The sequence below is a fragment of the Nipponia nippon genome, unplaced genomic scaffold (assembly GCF_047370975.1).
Source record: "Nipponia nippon isolate SJK-2023a ecotype South Korea unplaced genomic scaffold, ASM4737097v1 scaffold_32, whole genome shotgun sequence".
Classification (NCBI taxonomy): domain Eukaryota; kingdom Metazoa; phylum Chordata; class Aves; order Pelecaniformes; family Threskiornithidae; genus Nipponia; species Nipponia nippon.
Window position 1 is genome coordinate 1,728,190 of NW_028262350.1, and position 20,186 is coordinate 1,748,375.

The 20,186-nt window shown below is 42.2% G+C and overlaps 2 protein-coding genes and 1 long non-coding RNA gene across 3 annotated transcripts in view; 2 read left to right on the forward strand and 1 right to left on the reverse strand.

Annotated features, from left to right (window-relative positions):
* LOC148054237 (uncharacterized) overlaps positions 1-20,186 on the reverse strand; it is a 170,353-nt gene that overhangs the window by 98,868 nt on the left and 51,299 nt on the right. The gene's annotated exons all lie outside the window — the stretch shown is intronic.
* On the forward strand, positions 1,658-7,266 carry LOC104009856 (keratin, type I cytoskeletal 19). The gene is made up of 8 exons (XM_009461889.2): positions 1,658-2,236; positions 3,958-4,040; positions 4,385-4,541; positions 4,801-4,962; positions 5,114-5,239; positions 5,365-5,585; positions 6,405-6,433; positions 6,969-7,266. The coding sequence occupies exons 1-8, from the start codon at positions 1,787-1,789 to the stop codon at positions 6,998-7,000; spliced, it is 1,260 nt and encodes a 419-aa protein (XP_009460164.2). The 5' UTR covers positions 1,658-1,786; the 3' UTR covers positions 7,001-7,266.
* LOC104009857 (keratin, type I cytoskeletal 15) lies at positions 13,652-18,591 on the forward strand. The gene is made up of 8 exons (XM_009461890.2): positions 13,652-13,886; positions 14,588-14,670; positions 15,604-15,760; positions 16,247-16,408; positions 16,555-16,680; positions 16,816-17,036; positions 17,872-17,897; positions 18,408-18,591. Exons 1-8 carry the CDS (start codon positions 13,713-13,715, stop codon positions 18,479-18,481), a joined length of 1,023 nt encoding a protein of 340 aa, XP_009460165.2. The 5' UTR covers positions 13,652-13,712; the 3' UTR covers positions 18,482-18,591.

Here is a 20,186-nt window from a genome sequence, read left to right on the forward strand (position 1 = left end):
AAATACCCTGAAAGAATAGGAACCATTTTATAAAGCAGTAGTGACCAGTAAAGCAGAGCAGATAAAGGTAAAGCAGAACCAGGTCTCAGGCAGGAGCGCGGGCGTGGACTGTTGCCACCAGCCTGCTGGATGACTTCACTCCCTTACCCTCGGCTAAGTTGCAGATAAAGGAAATGCCCCTTGGTGACCATTCCTTGTATTTCCTTTAGGGAAAAGCTAACCCTCCAATAAACCAAGTTTATGGTAGTCGGAGAAAAAAAAAACTAGGCAGACTGATAAAAGCACCTTCTTTCTTGAGCAAATACTTTGCCATACTAAAGGCTTTTCCAAGCATTTAAGTACATGTTCCCACCTTAAGGGAGTCCCAACAAAACCAAACACATGCAGCCATTGAGGGAAAAGAGAGATGTAAGGTTAAAAGAAAATGAAGCCAATTTCCTGCTGTTGCCCTGCAGTTTGTCATTTCTCTCTGTACAAAGTGAGTACAGCACTAACGTGTGGTCTAAAATACCTGATGCGTTTTTTATTGGTATAGAAAGACTAGACAGGCCCTCACACAGAGTATGCATTTCATTTGGCTTATCTTTAATTCTTTCTTTTCGTATTAATGCCTTTCTCACTGAAACATCACAGCATGCATCTTGTGCTCCAAAGGTTCTGTTTAGTGCAAGCACTTGTAGGTGGCAGAATTTCTGCCCAGGCCTGGTTGCTCCCAGAAAGCTGCAAATGCTGCTAGGCCAGCTTACTGCCTTTGCCTTTAAAGCAGTTCTCCTGGGGAGTCCCAGAAGTCTGGAGGGAGTGAGGGGCGGCAAGCGAAAGAAAGAGAACGGAAGAAAAGGTGTAAGTATCCATTCATATGTTCGGGATGCTCACGGAGGAGCCTGCAGTAACAAAAGCAACATTGCTTTTGAAAATGCATCTCAGGTAACAGAGGATTTAAACATTTTGGACATAACGTTTTCATGAATCTCAAAGACCAGAAGACTAAGTGATCATGTTTCTTCTGTTTACTTCTCTCTTTCAGCAGCAAGGAAAGGACTAGATGTATACTCAGGCACTTGTTTCTGTTGTTGCTCACTCCCCAGGTACTCAGGGAAGTTTAATGTTTATCTCTGCTGCAAATACAGCTATCGTTCCTTGGAAAGGATTCTTGTTCCTGTAGAAACCAGAAGGGAGGGCCTGACAGAGAACATGTCTCGTCTGAAAGACTCTGGGTTTCTAATACGTGTTTTGTCAAGGTCCACACATATTGTTCACCATTGGGGCTCCTTTCAAGCTCTGTTATCAGTCTACCTGTTACTAACTTAATCAGTCTGTGTTAAAACTCCTTCCCGAGATCACATGAAGCAAGCTGTCGTGTGACTTTGGTATGGACACAGCGTTGGCTGCAGCGGGGCTGGGTGCTCCCAGCCCTTTTGTTTCCAGGTAGGTAAACTATAACCAGACTTCTGAATGCCCCCCTCAGCAGGGTGACGCCGCCTCTGAATCCCACCTTTTGCTTCAAGAGGCAACGGTCAGGGGGAGGGAATCAGCTCCTGTGCGGGAAGGTATGTGGGAAAGAAACACAGCCCATTTCATAGCAACTGACCAATAAGAAGAATTGCCGTGTTGGCAGAAGGCTTAAGGCTGATAAATTCCACGGGTCTCAGATAACACGGTTCTGGAGACAACTCCCATTGTCACAGGAATAAAAGAGGTGGGGTGGGGGAAAGGAGCACACACTCCTGCCTCAGGATCACAGCCTGTGTGAGCTGCAGCTTGGGTTGGGTCCTTGGTATTTCTCACCATGGCCACTTACAGCGTCAGGCAAATTACCTCTTCTGTGGCAGGGCGGCCTGGTGGCTCCTCGGTCCGTTTCGGTGGAGGTGGCTTGAGGGCTCCAAGCATCCATGGGGGATCTGGTGGCAGGGGTGTGGCAGTCTCTTCTGCTAGATTTGTCTCTTCTGGCCTAGGAAGCGGCCTGGGTGGTGGATACGGAAGCAGTTTTAGCAGCAGCTTTAGTGGTGGTTATGGTGGTGGATTGGGTGGCGGTGATGGCCTCCTCTCAGGAAATGAAAAGGCAACTATGCAAAGCCTGAACGAACGCCTCGCATCTTACCTGGACAAAGTGCGTGCACTGGAAGAGGCGAACTCTGATCTTGAAACTAAAATCCGAGACTGGTACCAAAAACAAGGACCAGGCCCAGCTCGGGACTACAGTCCTTATTACAAGACTATCGAAGACCTTCGAGACAAGGTAGGTGTTAATATTTATTAAAAATCATCTTAGATTTTCACTTAGGAAGGAAGCATAAAAACCCAAAGAGAAAAACTTCACTAGGAAAACACCCAGAAGGCATTGCAGTTTATGAAAAGGAGAGGAAGATGAAATGAATATGTAATGATTGGGCGGGGTGTGTAATGATTGGATGGGGTGGATAAAGAAAATTAGCAGTATGGAATTATCTACTTTTTTAAATGTTAGCTAAGAGAATGTACATAGCAGTCAGTCTAGATGCCTTAGTAGTTCATTGTCTGGTAACGCTTGCTTTTAAAGAATCATGCACACACAAACATATACACGCATGCTGGTCATATACACGTATATGACCAGTTAATATATGTATGAGCATATATATACTGATAAATATAGAGAGCCAAACAATGACAGCGACCTGCCTAACTCTGTAGTCTGTTATCTGCCACATAGCTTGAAAAACTTCAGAGGCACATACACGCTGCTTTAACAGTAAAAATAAAAATGGGTTAAGTACAATTTTGTACATGTGAAGAGAGCAGCTCAACATTTCATCACCACACATTTATTTTTCTTTCACATTTCACTTACTTAAGCTTCAAATTGAAATAAGACTGCTGAAACATTTGGCTTGTGGAAAGAGGAAGCAGCAGACATGAAGTAATCAATCCCATATATAAATGCAGGATTTGCCCCAATAGCCCATGGGTACCTGATAACAGATTACTGCGAGATGATACACACCCTGGAAAACAAAGGTAGCAGCGGATTAAACTATGTAAATAAATGAAAGAAAACTAGAGGTTTAGCTTTGCTGTTCAGCTCGGAGTTCATGACCGCTCCCATGGAGTTTAGTTTCTCCTTGCTTCAACCCATTCACATTCTCTACTGACTTCAAAAACTGAGCTCCAGTAAAGGCAGAACGGGCAATTCGATTTTCTCCTTTCAGTATTCTTGTCCCTCCTGTCTTTTACTCCCCTTAGTTAGCGGAGAGAAAATGTTGTTCCAGCTCTTTTTGTGAATGATCTTTTGAGTTTTAAAAGTGGCAGGCAAAAAAGACATGCTTTCTAGGTAAAAATCAACAGGGATTACTTCTGAATAAACAAAATTTCTTTTAGGGGCTTTCATGACGCATTAGAAGAATCAATATACACTATCCTGGATATTCTAGGAAATAAAAATGTGTTCAAAGACGATACAGATGCAATATGAACCCATATTGTTTAGGAAACACAAACACGCTGTTTATTTTGATATCATACAGGTCTTGTGATCACTTCCCACTGTTAAGAAAACGTGTAATGAGAACAAATTCTGCCAAGAGGGGTCTGCAGACTTTGCTTCCTTTGCATCTCTCCAGGAAAGAGGTTTCTTGCCTCAGTCCTAAAACATCACCTACCCCCGGCTCACCAAAGTCCTCTTTCTTCTCGACAGAACGTAGTTTCGTCTCACTCTGGGACTTCTAGCTAAGAGCCACTTCACATGCCAGCCAAGAGTAAGAGGACCTACCCATAACTGACAATCATGGCAAAAGTACTGTGATAAATCTGTGCTACATATTTGCTATAGATCATTGATACTTTCCTACTGAGACCAAATAAAAGACACTTTTATTTGGTGTAACTACAGATGAACTAGAATCTTAACTCTTTTATCTTCAGATCAGGAAAGAAGATAACACAGTTATTTCAGCCTCAGCAATGAACTCTCATTGTTTGTAGATCCTTGATGCCACTATCGACAACTCGAAGATTGTCTTGCAGATTGACAACGCCAGGCTGGCTGCTGACGACTTCAAAACCAAGTGAGCGATTTCTGAAAGGAAAAAGGTCTCTTGAGCAGGCAAAAACCCTTGTTGAGCCAAAAGGCAGTGGCTGTGAAAAAAGAAAGGAATGCCTCCAAAATCTCTATATGAACACTAGTTTGATCCTGTCGTTGCAGTTCAGCCCCTTATGTATTTGCTGAAAGCTCCATCTGCACCACAGAAAATTTTATGTCATGTAAAATATGTGGAGAAAAGTTTAACGCTGGACGATGTTTGCTACATCATAAATCCTACAAAAACAGATACATTTATAGCAAATAATGTGTTTCACGGTGGGCTGGCTTAATCAGCTAACCTGAATAGTGTTGGTTTGCTTTTTTAAGGTTTGAAACAGAGCGAGCTCTTCGGATGAGCGTGGAGGCTGACATCAATGGCCTGCGCAGGGTCCTGGATGAGCTCACCCTGGCTAGAACAGACCTGGAGCTGCAGATTGAAAACTTAAAGGAGGAGCTGGTCTACCTAAAGAAAAACCATGAGGAGGTAAAAAAACCCCAAGAAACGTGTTTGAAAGTGACATTAGAAAAACAGCGTGTGGAAATGCGGAGTCCCTCAGGATTGCCCTGGGCTCTCCAACACTGATGAAAAGATTTCTGTGTAGACTGGGAAACTAAAGATACCCCTTGCAAGTCCTTAAGGGGAGTCAGTCAGACCTTAGCCCTTGAAGAAAGAATGGAAGGTCCGTAATGTTTTCAGTTTCTGATTGTACCCTCTTTTGTCTTCCTCTGCCGTGCCCACATAGGAAATGAGTGCCCTGGGAGGACAAGTAGCTGGCCAAGTCAATGTTGAACTGGACTCTGCTCCAGGCATTGACCTGTCCAAGACCCTGGCTGATATGAGAGACCAGTATGAACACATGGCTGAGAAGTACAGGAAGGACGCTGAGGCCTGGTTCCACAAGAAGGTAGAAAAAACTCCATGCTATACAAATACTAACAAAAAAATCCATGAAAGGAACAAAATAATTATTAAAACACACAGAAAACTGCTGCGGAAGTCTTATGACCTCTGCTTAGAGGCCCCATATTCCTGATGTAATGTTTTCCCTGTTTCAGGCTGAAGAGCTGAACCATGAAGTAGCTGTCAGTAGCGAACAACTGCAGAGCAGCAAGTCCGACGTCACTGACCTGAGACGCGTCGTCCAAGGGGTGGAATTAGAGCTTCAGTCCCAGCTCAACATGGTACGTTAAAATTTGCACTGCATGACCCCCCCCACTGAAACAGGCACACATTCCCCTCCCTAGAAGGAGTCCTGCATCTGGCAGCAACCTTTTTGTGGTTTCCCCTCCAACCTCTCTGCCCTCAGAAAGCTGCGCTGGAAGGCACCTTGGCGGAGACGGAAGGGCGTTACAGTGCCCAGCTGGCGCAGTTCCAGGGCCTGATTGACAGCCTCGAGGCGCAGCTGGCTGAGCTCCGAGCTGATATGGAGCACCAGAACAGTGAATACAGGATCCTCATGGATATCAAGACTCAACTGGAGCAAGAGATCACTACTTACCGACAACTCCTGGAAGGCCAGGAGTCCCAGTAAGTAACTCTGCTCATTGCAGAAAACCCTTTTGCTTAGCCTCATCAAGTTTGACCATGCCATGGTGCTCATTTGCCACAGCACCACAGTAAACACAACTTCAAATATACCGGGGGCTCTAAAATTTTTAATGAATTAATTTTTCTGGACCATAGTGGAGCTAGAATTGTTATAATGCCCAGTTGTATTAAGTGAATACCTCAAAGAGTTTCTAAGCGAAAAGACAAACTGACAGGCAGTACAAGAGATTAAATGCAACCAACAGCTGAGGTGGTAACTAATCATTAGCTGCTTGACATTCAGGAAACATAGTGCAGTTAGTAATGTTTTATAGAATATAAGGATTAACACCAAATTCCTATAAACGTCCTGTTACCAGTTAAATAGCTCTTGCCTCATAGGAATAGTGTAGGAGAAAATATTCTGAAGAGAAGTGAAGGCAGACAAGCTAGCTATTTTCAGACAGCCATTAAGTGGACCTCCCACATGGGAGCACAGCTATCTGTCATTTCACATACAGCCTCAAGGAGGAAGATATCTCATAGCCTGCAACAAAAAAATGAGGTAGGAGTTGAAAGGTTTTGATTTCTTCTATTCCTTTTTTTCCATAATTGTCTTTTCCCGTGGCAGTTGTTTAAAAATATATTTCCTACAACAGTTCCCTCTCCTGAGCTGAGAGGGAGAGCAAGGAGATGACCATCTCTTCTCTGCCTGTATACAAGATGTACCTGAGAGAGAATTTGCTTTCATACATCCTCACCTCACGCAGCATTTGATGTGTTACCTCTCCTTTCAACTGTTATCTCTTTGTTCTACAGGATGTTTGGCTCCCTTTCTGGAACTGACGGTAAGAATTCCTTCTCTTTCAGGAAACCTTTAGGAGTCAAAGAAGTTTGATTTTCTAAAAGGAAACACGCATACGTTATGGTAGTTGTGTCCATTCTAGAGACTGGGCTGCTGCACTGATTTGTGTCACAGAAAAAAATCCAATAAGTAACAAATGATAACTCTGGCTATAATTTAACAAATTTCACTCATTAAAAGATGTTAGACATCAGGAAAAAATCTCAGACTATGCTACTGCAAAGGCTAAGTAAAGCACAAAATGCTTAATCATTCCCCCAGATGAAAGGATACAAGAAATTTAAGCTTGGCCAGCTCAGGGAAATTGTATGAACATGCAAGTAAAACTTGCCTTGAGCTTTAAAGGTCAGCTGTATTGTAAAAGTGGTGTATGATTCAAATCAATGCTATGAAGGAGAAAACTTTTGAGAGAAGGGAATGAGAGATGACACATAAACTAAGCTCAGCGCCCACTGCAGAGTGGTCTCATGTGTGTCATGCTTAAGTAATTGCTGTTCTTTCTCTCCATATTATTGTAGACAAAAGAGACAAGCTGGCAGGTGGAAAATAGTGCCGCAAGTCCTCCGAATGTCATCTTCGACATGAGAAGGAGCAGACAACACACAGGAATAGAAACAGGGAGGAATCACTCTAAACTGCTGGAAATTATTGTCTTAAAGCATAAAAAACTCTTGGCCACACAAAGTTTAAGTAGATTCATCCATGTAGTGGTGATTAATTTGCGAGTTGGGTTAGCTTTTCAATTATTTCTAGTTCTTTCATGTACTGAATTGCTGTATCTACTCTAATAAAGATGATCATCTTCTTGCAATCTTAGCTTCTTTTGGGTTATCGTGATATTGTTACTGAGGTTTGGCTTTCATCAGGCAGGAAAGAGCTCGCCAGCCTCCCTGACAGGTTGGTGCTCACAGTGCCTGTGGGTGGGTGGCTCGAGCTCCCTCTCTGACTCCTCCGAGCTCCTCTTCCTGGCAGGAGCTCTGAATACGGAGGCAACAGCATCCTCAGCCCCTCAGAGCGGGGAACGCAGGAGTGACTTGTGTTCCTAACTACAACGGCTGTGCGCTCTGAAGAGCAGTAACAGTGAGAAGTTAAGTGATTCTGGTAAGAAGCAAGAGACATTTTGTTAGGGTAAAATACAAAGCTGTTAACATGGCTTGAAGATAACTCCTACAGAAACAAACAGGAATGAGAAACAGTTGTGAGATTTCTTCACTCACTTTCCCAGTTCGTACAGAGGTAACAAACCTTTAGCACCAATTTTAGCCACCTTCATTCTCGTGCCATTGAAAGGATATTATCCTAGCTGAAATTCTACATGTAATCACTTTGAGTTCAAGCCTCCAGAAATCAGTAATTTCGCTTCCAACCATCCCTCCGCAAGCTTACAGCCAAGGAAACTTTTGAGGGTTTGTGCTCAAAGAAAATCATGGCTATAGCTTAACTATCCCATCCCCACCTCCCACTATTACAAAAGGCACGCAGGTAGCTAGGCAGCCGAGGGTGAAACTGAAACGACAGTATGCCCAGACTAGAAGTACCCCGATACCGCACTCCTGCAGCGCGGATCATCTTGCAGCCTGTGTTTCAGGGAGACACCATCAAATCCTTCAGCATTTCTCTCCTTGGACTTGGGAGGGAAAAATTATTTCACCCTTCTTCATAACTACGTGTTCATAACAGATTAATGGAGTGTTCACATAGCAAGGAGCATCCCAAAGCTCTGGACCTCCTCTATCAAGGCTGGGCAATCCTCTTCAATTCAGGACGTGCCGGTGCTTGGTTTTGGTTCAGCAGTGACAACATCAGCTGCCAAGTACTGACAGAGACAACCCCAGCTCAGCCTCTGGAAGTCTAGCATGACAGCATTAGGCAGTGGCTTCACCATGACAGGGAAAAGCTATGACAGGAAAGAAAAACAGTCACCAAAAGTAAAAATCAGCAAAGAGAGACAGAGAAGAGGACAAGATGGGAAGAACAGGGGGACTAAGGTGCTCTGGAGGAAACAAGTGCAGGATCGAAAAGGAGCAGCGGCATGAAAAGCACTGGCATACACACGACGCCAGTGGTTCTTCAGCAGCTCGCCTTTGACACGGTGTCTGCTTTTGGAAGAGCAAGGAGAAGCAAGCTCTTGTGCATTAAATGCTCGGTGCAGGCTCTCCTGAGTGCTGACACACTTTCTAATAAATCCTTTGTACCAAATTTACTCCCTACAACAGTTAGACCTGTAATCCCTCCCAGATGAAAGAACAAACTCCTGTTTTTTAATCTTAACAAATCCCATTCCCTGAGAGCAAGTTCTTGTGAGAAAACCAGGCAGAGTATGAGCTCACTGGTGCAGATTTCTCGTGCTGTATAGCTGCAAATATGAAAGTCCAACAAGAAGTTCTCATGCTCCAAGAATGCAAACTGCAAGTTATAAGGACACTTTGCAAATGTATATTTGGACCAAAAAGTGTTCTTTTCAAAGACTGAATTAAATGCATGTTTAGAAAAAAAGATGTTTAAAAGGTTAACAGTTTAAAAGTGTTTAAGAGGTTAAAAGTGCCAAGAATTGAATGAATTCATAAACCCCGCTAAAGAAATTGGGGGCTTCAGAGACTTGAAAGAATCTTGAAAAGGCTAGCATTCTTGTTTATATAGCCTAATTTGAATTTTAGTTTATAGTTTTATTGATTTTGTCCCATCTTTGTAGGGTAATGAAGGACTTCCGGTGAAATGTTTAATATAAAATCACTCAGAGACTATAATTTTAGAGTTCGGTTCAGAAAAAAAGTGTCTTCTAAAGGTATGTAATGTCTGAGTGATGGCTTTATGAGCAAAGACTGAGGTGAGAAACAAGCTGCTTCTTGAATGGAACTCTGTCCTCCTGAAAGGAGGGGCTAAAGCGTGTCAACTGCGTTAATCCCGTCACAGAAGTAATAAAAGCGTTTGCCCAGCATCGACATGTCGGGGAATGTCTTTCAGGAAAGGTCTCTGGAAGCATGACAAACCAAGGAGCTTATGCACCACAAGGACAATGCTGAGTACTGTGCAAAGGATGAAACCATGTGGCAAGACACTGGATAAGAAATCTTAAGAGTGAAGATAGTGAGAACAGAATAAAGGCATAAGCTTGAGATAGCACTTTTTACTTCAGCAGGTGGTAGCCTGCAATTTCCTTGTATAGACTATAAGGAGAAAATTTTGTAGACTGAAGTTCACATTCCAGCTGCAGAAAAGAGCTAAATGAAGAATGCACAGAGCAACACAGATCTCTACCGCTACAGCCACAGCACGATCGGAGATGTTCCTTTAAAGTCCTAAGAGGTTATGAACCTGGAAGCATTCCAAACCTCATGAATTTAGAGAAATGTAACTGATTTTTTTTTTTAATGATAGACAGAACACAGATATGTCCTGGTTTCAGCTGGGATAGCGTTAATTTTCTTCCTAGTAGCTGGCATAGTGCTGTGTTTTGGATTTAGTATGAGAATACTGTTGATACCACGCTGATGTTTCGGCTGTTGCTCAGCAGTGCTTACACCAGTCAAGGACTTTCCAGCTCCCCATGCCCTGCCCGGTGCACAAGGAGCTGGGAGGGGGTACGGCCAGGCCAGCTGACCCCGACTGGCCCAAGGGCTAGTCCAGACCCTATGGTGTCATGCCCAGTACAGAAACTGGGGGGAGTTGGCTGGGGGGCAGCGATCGCTGCTCGGGACGGGCTGGGTGTTGGCCGGCGGGTGGTGAGCAATTGCATAGCGTATCACTTGCTTTGTATATTATCATAGTATTATTATATATTAATATTCTATATTAAATGCAGAAATAATAATTGAAAAGAAGAATATGACTGTATGTAGAATTACACCTAGTTCTAGAACTGAGCTAAAGTCAGATGATTTTCACACACTTGTTCAAATTCAGATATGAAATTAGATTCATCAAACACTTTTGATTTCTATACTTTCATTAATGAAATACCAAATTGTATATAATTTTTCACCAAAGCAAGCTTTGCCTTACATAGTCTATTATAAAACGATATAATGCATTTAGGTTTTGATATAGAAGTCTTCAACCTGCAGACAGTAATAAAACAACAATATCTATATAAATAAACACCGTGAGTGAGTGCATTCTGAATACACACAAGCATTTGCCAGCAGGCTGCTCTCAGTGTAGAGGTACAGACAGATTTACCATTTCTCTCTCACCAGAAGAGCCAATGTTCATGAGTAAGCTCTCAAAAATGAAGGTTTTTTTCTCTTTAGGAAAATACCTGTGAAGCACAGCAACGGAAGCAAGCTGCAAATAAATGATCCCTAACCGACCACCTCCACACTTCACAGTGCTTCGTTGAGGCACCTTTCCTTGGATTCACCTTTGGTTTGAAAATACTACTGACAATTTCTAGTAAAATATTAGGAACTATTTAGAAGTAGTTGTTTAATACAAAAGAACAAATAGTGAAGATGAAGGCAGGGATAAGCCTCAGGTCTGCAAATGCTGCACTCTGCATTTACAAGCTTTTGATCATGGGGGACACACCCTCAGGATCTGAGTTTGATGGTTAACAGAAAATTGAAAAAGCCTCAGAATCCCCACCACTGTGGTTTTCTGACTTATGTTATAGGACATAATCTGTATTGGCTGCTTGATTTATTTTTATTTTTCCCAGTGGTAAACATTCTACAGGAAAGAAACGGCTTGATATCTGCTATTTGGTTTTTGTAAGTGTTCATCTGATAACAATCTAGAACAATCCACAGGGCACTTTAAAAAGCAGCAAAGTGTATTTCACCAGCAAGCTTCCAAAGAAGTTATAAAGGCTGAGTGAAAGAAGACTGAATGAAAAATCCCCAAAGTTTCCTGTTAAAGTTTACGGTGTTTTCTAGAAGTGATTTTGCTGGACTTTTTTTTAAATGGAATTTGATCTTGCTTATTGCGGGATCCCTCGGAGTTAAACAGACCCTAGCAGCATGCACACCTCAGGATATTTACATTACAGGGGTCTTAAAGAGACTTTTTTATCTTTAGGAGAGTTTGTCTGAACTTGTTTCCTGAGATACTATCTCTTGGAGATACACAGATTTGGCAAGCTACGCAGAACCATTAATCTGCCCAAGAGCAAAACTGAACTGCTGTGGCAAAGGTCCAGGTTCCGTTTGAAACATGTTTCCACAACTGTGAAACACCCTGTCTTTTCTAATCAGCTGAAGAGTGAGTGGACATTCTCTGAATCAGGCTGGTAAGCTGCGTATCACAGCTAGATTTTTGATGTTTCTTTCCTCCCAAGTACACAACTTTCCTAGCAAAAAGGCTGCGCGTTTCCCTGAGGCTGCATTAAAGTCTCAGCTTCAGCAAACCCCTCAGTTTATTCCAACAGCTGGTACCAGCCCCAGTTTATCTGAAATCACCCATCCCGAATTCTAAGGTAATTTTCTATTGATAGGTACTGTCAAAAACTGTGCTAAAACCAACGCCCTCCTCATTATGTTGTTAGCAAACATATCATTTTTCTTCATTTCAAAGTTTTATTTTAAAATAACTTTGGTGGTTCTGAACTAGAGACAGAGAAAGTTCCTCTCATCTTCACTGTGTCCCTGCTTTTCTCCCTCCTCTCAACCCTCCGTTTCCTTAAACCGTTACGTGCCGCGGTACCAATGTACCATCTTACCATGCCCCTGCTCTTCAACTGCAGCCCGTGGCTTTCCTCTGGAGAACGACGCCTTCTTGTGCAAAGAGAACGGGGCTCTTTCTTCAAACTCCACACTTGCCTCACTCTCCACACACGCTTTACCCCAGCGACGCACCCCAGCAGTTAACACGTCCTTACAAACCTCCCAAATCTGGCTTCCCATAATTATGCAGTATTGAACAGAGCTGTATTACTGAATTACTGCCTTTGGAATTTTGCTAGCAAATTATTAGATTTGAAAAATACTGATGTTTCAGACTCCCACTTTAAACGAAGGATTACGATTAAGCACTCTTCTAAGTGTTTCTCAAATCTTATTTCCAAGAATTACTGCCTTTCATAGTGCATGCTGGCATTAAACACATTAATTGCTATCTGAACAGTTTCACCTTAGACCCAATTTGTTTACATTTTCCAAAAGTAACAGGAACTTAGTCCTCCTGCATTTCTTCTTTTAATTGAATTATTTCAATCTCGTATTACCTTTCTTGACTATTTCACAAGCATTAGTAAATGAACTATGCCCACTCTTCCTTGTACATTGATGGATGCTAACTGCTCCTCATGCAATGCTATGATGATATGCTTTTTGTACTAAAAATTCAGACTCCAAAATCTAAATATTGGTTCCAAGCAAAGAACAGGAATAAGGACATATCAAATTCAATTCCAAATTTTTAATGGGAAAAAATATGGATAAAAAAGAAGAAAAAATGGTCAGATGAATGGATGATTGCACATTTTTCGATGGAAGGAGAATTTTACTTAAACTTCATTTTTAGAAAAAGTTGATGTTCTTAAAATAACCATGGTGATTGCTGTAAGTGGGTAAGTGGGTGTGGTTGAACTCACTTTGTTTTTCCATTCTTAAATGTCAGAGAAGTAAACTCCAAGTTTCAGAACTATAGCCTGAAGAAAAAACACCCATCTGAATCATCCCTTTTGTTTAATTAAAAAAGAAAACCCAAGCCCTAGCCCCTGAGATGCACAGCCAGCTCTCTTTGTGAGGAATGTCATCATCATCGGCCTCACCTCTAGGGAGGAGAATTTTTGGAGGGAGGGCTGCAGGCTGGGTTTGTCTCCTACACCCTATCTTGAGGATATAAAAGAAGCACGGGGCAGTGAAGGCACGTACTTTCCTCTTCTACACCAAGCTGAATAACTCGCATTAGCACCTTCTTGTGCTGCAGCTATGGCTACTTCCTTCCTGCAGAGCTCTTCTTCTACCTATGGTGGTGGCTTTGGGTGCGGTGGAGGCAGCTCTCGCCTTTCCTCCATCCGAACAGGGGTAAACTGCCGAGCTCCGAGCATACATGGAGGATCTGGTGGCAGGGGTGTCTCCATCTCTTCAGCTAGGTATGTCTCCTCTGTAGGAGGTGGATATGGTGGTGGCTTGTGTTCTGGTTTTGGTGGTGGCTATGGAGGAGGCTACAGTGGCTTTGGTGGAGGAGCTGGCTTTGGTGGAGGAGCTGGCTTTGGTGGAGGAGCTGGCTTTGGGGCAGGAGCTGGCTTTGGGGGAGGTTTTGAAGTTGGTGGTGGCTTTGGTGGTGGCGATGGCCTTCTCTCTGGAAATGAAAAGATAACTATGCAGAATCTGAATGACCGTCTGGCTTCGTACCTGGACAAGGTACGAGCACTGGAAGAGGCAAATTCGGATTTAGAAGTTAAAATCCGAGACTGGTATCAGAAGCAAGCTCCCATCAGCCCAGCCCGGGACTACAATAATTATTACAAGATAATTGAAGAGCTCCGAGACAAGGTATGACATTCACATGTAGAGGAATTATAAGAATGCATTGGAATTGTGGAACTGCATATTCCATTTCTTTAAAATAAAGGAAAACAATTACAAAATAAATACTGAAATCCCTAAACCCAAATACATTGTGGTTATGAGCATTCTAGCAGAAGAGTAGATTTTTCTTCATTTAAAAAGCAAATACCTTATCCTGAAAATGTGACGTTTGTTGAAATTAAAATGATTGCACTAAAAGTATGCAAAACATGGCAAAATGTGTTTAGAATTATCAATATACTTATTCAGTAATCAAAGAGTAAAGAATGTGATAGGTAGGCCTCAAAGGATGAAAAAATTTCTCCTAGCTACAGATAAGATCAGGTGTTGTACAAATGTATTTTCTCATTATGTTTCTGATGTCCTTTACACGAAGGTATCTCAGCTCTCTGGTTTGCATATGGTACGTGGAAAAGAGCTTAGCATTTTGGGGTTTTCTCTATAAAAGCCGTAAGAATTGCAGTGTAACCAAAGAGCAACGTAACGCATTGAAATGGCTATTGCAATCCAAAAAGCACGTTTAACCAGTGACATCACAACAGACGTCCATTTTTCTCTGCCTTCTTTGATGGTTTACAGCCTCAGTAACTACCTACTATGTACTCAGGACCACGATATTTCACCATCAGTCACAGCAACCTTTTTCTGTGTTTCCTGATTGCCAGATCCTTGCAGCCACTATTGACAATTCCAGAGTCGTTCTGGAGATTGACAACGCCAGGCTGGCTGCAGATGACTTCAGACTGAAGTAAGTTTACCTGGGGCACATTTGTCTTCTCTCTCTTTGTCTCTCTCTCACAACAGTTTTCTGAAGTTTAGTATTACTTTTTATCTAGAAAATAAAGTTCTTCAGTCACTGAAGGACACATTTTGAAATTATGGATAGGTATTTTTCCTTGGTAACTTCTGATGAAAAAACCCCTGGCAAACTGAGTCAATGTGATGAAGGATGAGTTTGGAATATAAACCTGGTAGAACACAGTATCCAGATCACTGAGCTGTTTACACAATAAATTATAGTTCGTGTCTTAATTTTTTAGTGATGCTCTTAACTATTTTCACTAGCCTAAATCACAGCGGAAAAGAAGAGAGGAATAGGTTGGGATTTTCACTTAAAAGGAACAGAGTGGCATGAAGACATTGCTGTTTGGTGGCAGTAGTTCTCTCTCGAAGAGTCTGAAATGTAGAAAAGAAAGACAAAGAGTAATTTGGGGCTTATTCAGCTCATGGACTCAGCAGTACCTCAGACACTGCTGAAAGGATGATAAAGATACTTGCGCAACTGATTTATCTTGCAGTGAGGTACCTGCAGGTTTATATTTTCTCCTCTAGTATCCTAGGCAGAACTGGTCTGTCTTTTCTTCACACCAAATCTGAGAGGACACTGTAAATGGGCTGTCCTGTGTGACAGCTCTTCTGTTGATGCTGATAATCATTATCAGGTTCTGCAAAGTCATGTACTCCTCAAGAATAACATCAGATGGCAATGCATGTACTTTCATATGTCATAGTAGGATGCTGGAAAAAAAGACCTTTACTCACTTTACACTTCTTTTCAATGTGTGTTTTCATTTACAGTCCACTGTTCCTCCGACATTCAATGTAAAATTTCACAGTTTTATAGCTCTACTGAATACAAACTCGTACACATTCCAATGCTTGTTTCTTTTTTGAACTGCAGGTATGAGAATGAGTTGTTCCTGCGCCAGAGCGTAGAGTCCGACATCAACGGCCTGCGCAGGGTCCTGGATGAGCTGACTCTGTCCAGAGCTGACCTGGAGATGCAGATTGAAACCCTGAAGGAGGAGCTGGCCTATCTAAAGAAGAACCATGAGGAGGTTAGAGTCCGTAACAGTGCAGAGAGGAAATTACTTCCCTTTGGAATTTATGCCTCTTGGATAGGGAGGGGGAAATCCAAACAAAAAACCCAGAATGACAACATTATAGATTAATAAGAAGAAAACTGTAATATTAAAAGAATCCAAAGCGTGTCCCAAGAAGCATTTCTCTGATTCCAAACTGTTCAGACCTATTAGTTTCAGTTTGACATTCATAAGCACAACAGGTCACTGAGATAGTTAAGCTGAGTGAAAGAAACACACGTATAAGTTACACGTCAATATGTGTGTGTTGTGTGTGAGTATACAGAGAGCAGAACAGCATATGCGATGAGAGAAAATCTGATAAACGTTTTTATATGTGTTCCACCTATGATACTTGCTAAGAAAAGTACTGCATACCACTGCATGGGTTGCTGATGGCAGAAAGCATATGGGAAGAGAGAGCCTGATCTTTTTTGTGTCCTCTGCCTTCTGCCCATGCAGGAAATGAAAGAGTATTCAAATCAGCTCAGTGGAACAATCAACGTGGAAATGGATGCGGCTCCTGGCGTCGACCTGACCAGAATTCTCTCTGAGATGAGGGAACAGTACGAAGCTCTGGCGGAGAAGAACCGTAAAGATGCTGAGGCCTGGTTCCTCACTCAGGTACAGTTACGCCAATAAACAGCAAACTGATGCATTGCCTCATTATTACTGCCCCAGCAGATGGGATGGGTCCTCCCTTTCTCAAAATAATTGAACATTTTTTTATACAATACGTATGTGATTTTACAGTTGTTTTTTTCTTTCAGACCGATGAACTGAACCGCGAAGTAGCCACCCATACGCAAGAGATACAGACCAGCAAATCGGAGATCACAGAACTGAGACGCACGGTCCAGGGCCTGGAGATTGAGCTCCAGTCGCAGCTCAGCATGGTACGGAGCTGTCCCAAGCACATCGCAAGTCCCTGCTAGCACGCTCTCCCCTTCCTCCCTCTCTATCTTGCCTCTCCTTAGGCCCCCCCTCTGTGGGACAAACCTGCATGCTAACCTGACATTATTCTGCTTTAGAAAGCCGGACTGGAAGCCAACTTGCGAGATACAGAAGCACGATACTGCGCACAGCTGGCACAGATTCAGGCCCTCATCACCAGCGTCGAGGAGCAATTGAGTGAACTTCGATGTGACATGGAGCGTCAGAACCAGGAGTACAGAATGCTCATGGACATCAAAACTCGCCTGGAGCAAGAAATCGCCACGTACCGCCAGTTGCTGGAGGGCCAGGACTCTCAGTACGTTACTATATACAAATCCTATGATGATTAGATAAGGTTAATAACATGACACATTGTAAAGCAGTAATTTGTGGTTGCTAAACTGACTCCAGATTACTAAATTACATTCACTGCATACACAGCCTTTTGAGTACTGGCAAAACAGATGCCCAGCAAATTCCCAGGCGTTGGTATAACGCAAGCTAAATCTCCAGATCAATTGTGCTGGTGATCTGAAAATATAAATGCAACCATTTTGACTACAATGAATTATAGAAGGCACCATATGTATATCTTACATAATCCTCTTGTTGCACTGGAATAACAGCCTTCAGCCTGAAATAACCTATAAAAACCCATTCTCATTATTTCTTTAGCTCTTGGGTTTCTACGCTTGTGCACAGAGGTGAAAATATTCATCATCATACACCAGTACTCCCAACTAGAAAAGAACTTGGTACAGACCACAGCTTACTTTAGTAAAATCTACATTTTAGTGCCCATTTCTCATATCTGATCTACACATAGAATTACTTTTGATTTCCAAGGAGGAATCAGCTCCTTATATTGTTTCTAGATTATGACATTTTGAGAAGAGGAGAAATACACAGAGACATATCAGGACCAAGAACTGGTCTGACTGCTGTTCCTATCTCCTATCGAGTACCTAGGAGTGGCCTTCAAAGAGAAAGCACCTTAACAATAACACTAGGAACAACACACCTGAGAAACCACCCACTGAAAGCAGTGTGAGACCATGGCTGTTCACACACAGTGGTTCCTACGTGGATCAGTGGTTTCAGTGGACAGGGTCAGTGATGGTCATTAATCCAATGTTTCTTCTTTTCTACAGGATGTCAGGAGTGATCCCTAAGGATGGTAAGAAAAATTTCGATTTAAAGAGGGGCTGAAACAAATTGACAAAATAGGATTAAATAAACCTATCTTTTTTTAATTAGGATTTCTTCTTACTAACACAGATTACATTCTCTCCGCAATGACCCCATTCTTTATCATTTAGAGACAAAAATATAATACTTTGTCTTATTTTACGCGCACTTTTGAAACCAGTAGCTTGCCAAAATGATTGCATGAACTCCTCACGGGATTCTAAAATACTGAAATCTCCCAAAGATTCCTAAGTTCCTCTGCTGATTCACACAACACACAAGATACATGCAAATCCGACACGCGATGTGCACTCTTAAGATTTACTGGATGTGGACCAGTAGGGAGAGAAGATAAGATGTAAAGGCAGCTCCCCCTTTGACATGTGAAAAAGACCTTGTGAGGAGACAAACAACAAAAACCCCATCGCACAGCTCCTCGGTGTGTCAGCAGGGCATTTTTTTTTCCCTAGTTGATTTTTTTTTTTTCCTCCGACAACAGGATCTCTGAGTGGAAGAACTCGTGTGGGCATGGAAGATGATGGAAAACCTTCTACTCGTGAAAGGAGATTCTAATAAAGAAATACCAAATCCCCTCTTGCATATGACAGCATATCAAACCAGTGCAGCCTACGCATTGGCTAATGCTAAGAGAAATACCCTTTTACTTTCGCCAAATCACAAGAATGTAATCCAAGAATGTGCAACAGCTTTATGTCTTTCCTTACATTTGCTCTCCCTTTTTACATGATCGTCTGGCTCTACGGGTCAGAGGTGACAAGCTTGTTTTCTGTCAGTAGCTATACAGTTTCCTTATGGAAGAAGCTATATAATAAAGTTTCTGTTCTGCTTGTGTAAATACGCCCGGTCTGATGTTGTTTTTTTGAAGCCAGTATGGCATTGCCATACACATGACCATGCACCCTCCCTAACACAGTGCTTCCTGTAACCCAAACCAAGAGATGCTCGGTGGAGAACAACAACAGTAGCAAGAGTAACTGTAATAATAGTAATAAAGATGATGATGAACGGACAGAGATAAAGTGCCATAAGATTCTCCCAGGAATCTGAAGCTAATATCGGTAAAAAACTGAGAAGATAATGCAAAAAATCCTCAAGCTCTTTGTTCTGAATTTAAAGTGCACAACATGACCACAATTCATGCACAAATAAAATGCACCTCTGAAAAAAGTAGTATTTTCCCATATATATGTTTATGTTCCTGCACTTCCTTCAGCAAAAAGGCAAATTCCCGTAGCTCTTGAGGAAGCACCAGGCAAGGCCCCGGTGAAATGAACTGTTCAAGCAGGGTTTGCTGTGACGATTTTGGTTCTCATACATAGGGAAGAAAGTCACCACCTGTGTCATTACTGTAGCTGATGTATTAGCAACACTGCCTTTTCCAGCAGTAAGTTCGTCTGCAAATCTACACTAGTGTAATTGAAGACAGATGCTTATAAAGATTTAAGAGGCTGGTAAATTCCAACTTCAGAAGCATATAAAACATTTACCTAAATGCTGTATTTTGCTAACATAAATTGTTTGGAAAATTTGTCGTTAGCCGCATCGCTGGGAATTTCAATCCACATAACAGTATCTACAAAAATTGTATCATTTCTAGAATTATGTATTTTATTTTCCTTCAAACATCCTTAGGGCCACTATTTTTCTGTCTTCTATTTTCTGACATTTAAAAAACCTGTACCTACACTGCTGGCACCAGCCCCAGAGCTTAGCCACGAACAAGGCTGCAGGATCATTGGCATACCACTGTTAAGAAACACACGTCCTGCTGGTATTCTCACTGGAAAGAACTGAGAAGAGGTTCTTGCAAAGTAACATCACAATCTACCAGAAAAGAAAAACCAAACAGTACAAATGATATTTTTTCCTGATGCAGAAATCAGGTGATTATTCTATGTATTGCTTAGACAGAAAGAGAGAAATTCTACAGCCAAGGGCAGCCATCCTTTTCTATTTCCGATGGAGGAGTTGAATCAGCAAGTGATGGTTGCAGGATATTTACCTGTACAACATAGATGTCAAACTGTTTTGCCTATAGAATCATAGAATCACAGAATCGTTAAGGTTGGAAAAGACCCTTAAGATCACCGAGTCCAACCGTTAACCCAGCACTGCCAAGCCCACCACTAAACCATGTCCTCGAGCACAACGTCTGCCCTTCTTTTAAATCCCCCCAGGGATGGGGACTCAGCCCCTGCCCCGGGCAGCCTGGGCCAGGGCCTGACAGCCCTTTCGGGGAAGAAGTTTTTCCTAATAC